At 30.3% G+C, this 6,507-nt stretch overlaps 1 protein-coding gene across 1 annotated transcript; it reads left to right on the forward strand.

Moving 5' to 3' along the window:
* The first annotated feature begins 929 nt into the window (after positions 1–929).
* Positions 930–2,357, forward strand: LOC129319036 (nuclear polyadenylated RNA-binding protein 3-like). Its single transcript, XM_054964068.1, has one exon. It carries the CDS (start codon positions 1,178–1,180, stop codon positions 2,042–2,044), a length of 867 nt encoding a protein of 288 aa, XP_054820043.1. The 5' UTR covers positions 930–1,177; the 3' UTR covers positions 2,045–2,357.
* Positions 2,358–6,507: the final 4,150 nt, after the last annotated feature.

A 6,507-nucleotide genomic window follows, 5' to 3' on the forward strand; every position in this document is an offset into this window, starting at 1 on the left:
AATAATAACTTTATATTTATTGTAAGGTATTTAATAGAAATAAATATAAAAAATAAAGTTAGTTGAAAAGTAGGTACCTACTTTATTAGGGGGTGAGATTCATTTAAAAATACCTTACATTTTTTAACGAAGGGAGTACATGTTAAAAATTAATAATTTAATTTATTTTAAATTTATTGCATTCTCCCACCACAAGAACTTTTTATTTAATTTTTTTTACTATTTTTATTTTAAATTATAAGACATTTTTAAATAAAATTTTATATACCAAGAAATTTTATTAAATATACTTAATAATTTTATTTTTTGAAATAAAAATATCAACTATAAAAAATATCATTCATTTAATAATATTAAATATACTCTTACTTAATATATTAAATATAGAGAAAAAAGTGTAATATTTGAAATAAGCTTTTTTAATGAAACTTTAAATTCTCAATATGTTTTATATTTTGGGACATCAAATCTTTTTCAAGAGTGTCTAATAATTTGGGAGAAAGAAAGTATTATTTTAAAAATATTTTTCAGAATTTTAAAAATTTATTAATTATTTTTATTGTTTTAATGAAAATATTATTAAATTTTACTACAATTTAAAGTATAATTAATTTTTTGTATGTATTATAAATAGTCAATACACCTAAAATGACACCTTTTTTTTTAACCAAAGTATAGTTTATATTTAATAATCTTGGTATTTTTGAATTAGTTAAACGTAATATTTATCTTTCATGGAAAAATCAAATTGCCATCTAATTCAAAAAAGAATAGATAATTTTCTCTATAGAATGAACCTTTTTTCCGTTGGGGGGGGGGGGAATTCTTGTATTGCATTTTTGGGGCCAATAGGGCACTTGGGAACTGTGATTGTCTCATGACTCATGACAACATTAAATCAAATCATCTTAAAAAATGAAGAAAAAGCTTCCTTCTGGCTTCTACAAACCCTAAATCTCGACTCAGATCCACTCTTTTACATAGCCTTCGTCATATTCCTTGTTGTACTTCTAACTTCATTCTCCTGATGAAGTTCCAATGTTAAATTAAGCGACGCGTGCTTTTGATCAGTTTCATTCCGACGATATATATTTATATTCTCACACACACACAAACACACTAACTTTTAGGGTAGCTAGCTAGGTCTAGCAGACTAATAATAGGCTTTGTGTGATTTATGAAGTGGGAAAGCAAAGAACTGCCAGAAAATCAAATGCTTCCTAGTTTTCTGTGCATCTTCTTCAAGATTATTCCATCACCATGGATCTTCTTCGTTCTACCTGCTGCTGCCTGTGTCTCACTTTTAGCCACCTATCTTGTTCTTGGTTTTGGTTTCTTATCTGTTTTATTTCTCTACACATCTCTCGCAGTTCTTGTCTCTACCATTTTCTTCAGTCTTATTACTGCATCGAATCATCACAAAACAGTCTCTGTTGTTGGTGATGAGTTAGTGGAAGGCTCAGATCAAAGAGAAGATGTTGCAGAAGCAAAGGAAGAAGAAGAAGAAAAAGAAAAAGAGCATAATGATGGTGGCGGCATAGAAAAAGCTGCTTATTACGGGGAGGAAAGCTCAGATCAAAGAGAAGATATCGCAGAATCAAGGGAGGAGGAGGAGGAGGAGGAGGAGGAAGAAATGGAGGATGGTGATGATAATGGTGTTGGTGTAAATAATAGTAATAACTACTCAACCATATTACCAGATTCACTGTCAAATAGTGAATCTCATGAGATGTCAACTACTTCTGAGGAATCTGATGAACTGGTGGAGTATTATTGGCCATTAGATCGAAGCATGGACGGATCAGATGGGACGATTTCTGATGAAGAAAGCCTCATAGAAATTACACTTCCAAGTGGGCACTGCAGTCTGAAGCAGCATCATCATCAACAACAACAACAACAACAACAACACAGTCTGATGATGATGGAGTTGTTATCAGAATACCACAATGTCGACATGAACGAGGAAGACAACTTGATAGAAATCGACATATCAATGGGATCCATTAAGTCCTGCTACTCAAGGTTTGAAATACAAGCATGAAACTAATTAACAACTCTATATCTTTAATTACCCATTTTCACTTTTTTGATCCACACCTTAATATTCTGTATATATCCGGTGGGATTTGAGAATATATATTAAAACTGGTACTATGTTTTTTTTTCCCTCTTTCCCTTCATATGTTGTGTTATAAAGTGTTAATGTGCAGTGAGAATCTTCTTTCTCAGGCTTTGGATACCCATTAAAGAGTTTCTTAGTAAGTGTATTACGAAATCATGACTCTTTCTTTTTGACTTCCTTGTGCACGTTAAAGTAATAAAAGTAAAGGGAAAGCTGTGCCCATCTGTTTGAATATATTTCCACTGTTTCTTTTTCATCAGAATATTCTGATTATATAATGTGGGGAAATCTTTGTGCATTAAGATATTCTATCTAATGCTTTTGGTCTCGGAAGCTATTCTGTAGTCGGTGGGGTTCAGATTTTACAGCCATAATGGCTGGTTCCATTGACTGAATGAGTTTCATGAGTGGCTTCAGAAAATTGTATGGTGCTGCAGACAATTGAGATCTTTAACATATACTCCCTCCCATATTATTTAAAAGGAGGAGAGAGAAATTTTTTTATCTCATTTACAAATCGCGGTGTTAAATTTTTTTTATAAAATATTTTCTCTTTTATAATATATGTTAATGTTGGTAGGAATTTATATATTATTAAAGCATGAATATTTAATAAGGTGTATAAAATTAGGAACATATTAAATTTATAGATAACATTAATGAATTTTAATATTTTTCTTGATTTTAATGAATTGTCAGTAGCGGCTCGGATTTGTCTTTCTCAATATACACATCTCTTTGTGTATGTGGGGGAGAGAGTGCCTGTGTGTATATCAAAGAATTAGAGATAAATGGACTCGGTAATAAATCTCATTCAACAAATATGGCCGTCACTCTACGCCTATTTCTTTTCAATTGCAAAGACTACATGGTTGCACCGGAGAATTTTGGTAATTAGTTAAAACCTATTTTTCAAACTCCTCGCTGTATAAAATTGGCCACAACGCATTTGTAATTTTTTTTTAATAAAAAGTCAAGGATATCTATATGTATGTGCAACAAAAAGATCACATATGCAATACAAATATTTAGCCTAAGAGAGAAACTAAAGACCCAAAAAAAAGAAAGTTATCTCTTTTGCTCAAAAAAAAGAAAAAGAAAGTTATCTCAGGCATCATTGAAGGCAATGGGATGAAAGTTTCATGAATTATCGCAATGAAACGTGCTAGAGAGGACTAGTTGAAAGAACTTTTTCCCTGAAGCTGATAGAACAAGATTCCTAAACTAGGAAGAGCAAGATTAGAGTGAAAAATATTAACCCACCATTGAGAGGACATAAAGGAGACAGAACTTATTAGTGTTCCTAAAGGTTTTCCTGACAGCAAAACCATTGAGAAATTGGCTTTTGAAAAAAAAAAAAAAAACAATGATTTGACAACCGATGGAATTTCCCTTTTTGATTTTCTTAAAACCAATGATCTAGTCTGCTGGTAGTGGATAACGGGTCAGTAAGGAACACTGACATGAAGATGAAGCTACCCTTCTTTAAGATGTAAATGTTCAGCCCAACTGCAGCCCAACTTGGCTGCTAAAAGCTCTAGAGGTAACCGGTGTGCTTTGGTAAATACCCTGATGAGCAAGCAAGTTTCTTGACAGCTGCCAAATGGGGTTCAAAATACATAATCAGATCATACCTATGATATTGCAGGAATATAAGAATTGAAGTGAACTCAATAACCAGTTTATATATGAGTCCAATATGGGAAAAGGAAGAAATCCTGATGTTTAGACATTCAAACCAAAGGGATCTGGCCAGATCACAAAAAGAAAAAAATATGGTCGATGCGTTCCTCAGTAGCACAACCAAAAGGGCATAAAGAATTATTTGAAAGATGATGAGACATCTTTAATTGGAATTACCCGATGAATCAGTTTCCATGTAAATAAAATGAATCTCATAGGTAATTTTAATTTCCAGGGGAAACTCCACAAAAAATTCTGAGATAAAGGGTGTTGAGATATATTGGACAAAGTTAAGGGTTCAAAACCTAGTTTAGCTGTGTATTCCCCAGTGGATGAACCAGTCCAAACAAATTTGTCCTTTTGAGGTGAAAGATGAAGTGAAATACTTAAAATAGAATCTGAAAATGGACGGCTATAAATGGAACATATCAGCTGCTGATTCCACTGCAAAGTCGTATCATCATGTGTGGGAGGTAAAAGTAGATCTTTAACCGTCATGGTATTAATGTCAGCATAATTGTGAGGTTTGTTAATCTGAAACCGGAGAGGATTTTTAACTGATATATAATTGAACTAGAACCCACATTCCATTTGAGTTTGGAAACCAAAAGATCAGCACCAGATAAAATTTCTTTCCAAAACCTGGACGAATTATAAGGCTTTTTTCGCAATTTAAGAGAGAGGAATTCATATTTACATACTTAACTTTGAGAGTGCTTGCCAAATTTGAGTTAGAATCAGTATCAATAATTCGCCATAGCATCTTAGTAATGAGTGGCTTGTTAACTAATGAGGTAGGTCTTGGTCTTAGACCACCTTGACTAGTTAGTGAAAACAAAGGATTTTTATTCTTGAGGTGCAATCTTCTTCTTCTTCTTTTGTCATCACTATCTCCCAAAAAAAAAAAATTGACACATGCTGAACCAATTGCCTTGCAGACACAAGTAAGCAACTTACACAGGATAAGACCCAGATGTTCGATGCTGAGAGAACATATTTTATCATCTGTAATCTAGATGCTTGAGAAATTAGCTTACCTCTCCAACTATTGATCCTACTTTTAACAGAGTTCAGGACTTGAGAATAAATCAAATATTTATTTCCCTGTAAAGCCCCCAAATTCGCAAGTATTTGCCCAAAGCTTTTGAAACAGAGACTAATAACAAATTAGCAAGAGCAATTGTCCGCATTTGCAACATTGGGACTTCAAACGAGGAACGCAGGAGCAGAGTTAGCAAATTTTATTAAGAGGGTCAAAATAACAAAACATATGTGATAATTGAAGAAAAATTAAATATGTTATATATATATATATATTACTAACATAACATAAATATTTTAATGTATATATTTATATTCAATTTTACAAATATATAACAAAAATAAATATATAAATTTATCTTTTAAGTTTTACTCATCAATTTTTCATGGTATAAAAATAATTAATTATTATGTCTATAATAAAATTTTTTGGCAATTTCTTTCTCGATATAAAATATCATTAAATTGAAAAAATTTCACCTTCCCCATGAGCACTGAATGATTTAAATGCATTTTTTGGATCTAAAATTTTGTTCAATATAAAAAACTCTATTAATTGCTTACTGAATTTACTATTCAATTCTTTCAATTAATAATTATACTAAATAAATATATCAATATGGTAATGATATTCAATTGTCACAAATTCTTTTTTGTAATAAATTTCAATAGCTTAGTTATTATAAAAAACCATAACAAATTCTTTAGATCTAAGTATATCATACTAAAAATCATTCAAGTAATAAATTTGAATAGCTTAGTTATTATAAAAAAATAATTTTTTAAAAGAATATATCTTAACCATAATCCCTAAACTTTTGTGTAAGTAATTTTATAGTAAATATCAAGCATATAGTATTCAATATATCTTGAGATTTTTATTACAGTGCTAAGAATTCTCATAATTTCTTTTGTTAAATATAAAATAAAATTGAAATCAAATAGCATCAATGCTTTAAGCAAGTGTATCATTATTATGTTAAAAATAAATGAATCCTATGATTATTGTATCTTCAAACTATTAAAATAGTTAGACTATACATGTATAAAAGACCACATATATAATTGAAATGAAAATTTCATCTACTATCTCAAACCTTCTATAATATGTCAACTAGGGGAGTTGAAAATATATAACTTCTATATTTTATTAAGAAAAAATTAAAAAAAAATTGGGGAAAAAAATTAAAAAGTTAGGAGCAATAACCCCTACCGGTATCTCCTATATTTTGAATATTATAAAGTTGTATTTTCTCAATAAACTAGATTTTTCTCCCATGTGATCTACGAAAATATTAAATTTAAATAGTTTTTTTATGATGTGTTATTTCCACATATATTGTTATGCTTGTAAATTAAAAATATCAAAAAATATGTTGACTCATAAATATTAAACATTTAAACAATATATTTTAAGATAAAGATACACTTTTGCCATCGAACTATTCTTTGAAAAGCACCCAATGTCTTAAATTATTTATCATACAATTTTCGCCCCTAAAATAGATAAAACATAGCATATTTCCCCTTGACATTGAGTACCCCCAATGTTGATCATTTAAAAGGCTGATCAGGATTTAAGTTTTTCCAAAAATGTGACCTATCTTGCTAGGTGGGTTTGGAAATGTGCTACATTTTAATTATTTGGTGGCAAAATT

Source organism: Prosopis cineraria, unplaced genomic scaffold, assembly GCF_029017545.1.
Source record: "Prosopis cineraria cultivar Desert tree isolate PC_DT_omini unplaced genomic scaffold, ASM2901754v1 PC8, whole genome shotgun sequence".
Classification (NCBI taxonomy): Eukaryota; Viridiplantae; Streptophyta; class Magnoliopsida; order Fabales; family Fabaceae; genus Prosopis; species Prosopis cineraria.

Excerpts from the sequence above, each read along its gene's own strand:
- LOC129319036 (XM_054964068.1), top strand. The coding sequence starts at position 1,178 with ATGAAGTGGGAAAGCAAAGAACTGCCAGAAAATCAAATGCTTCCTAGT.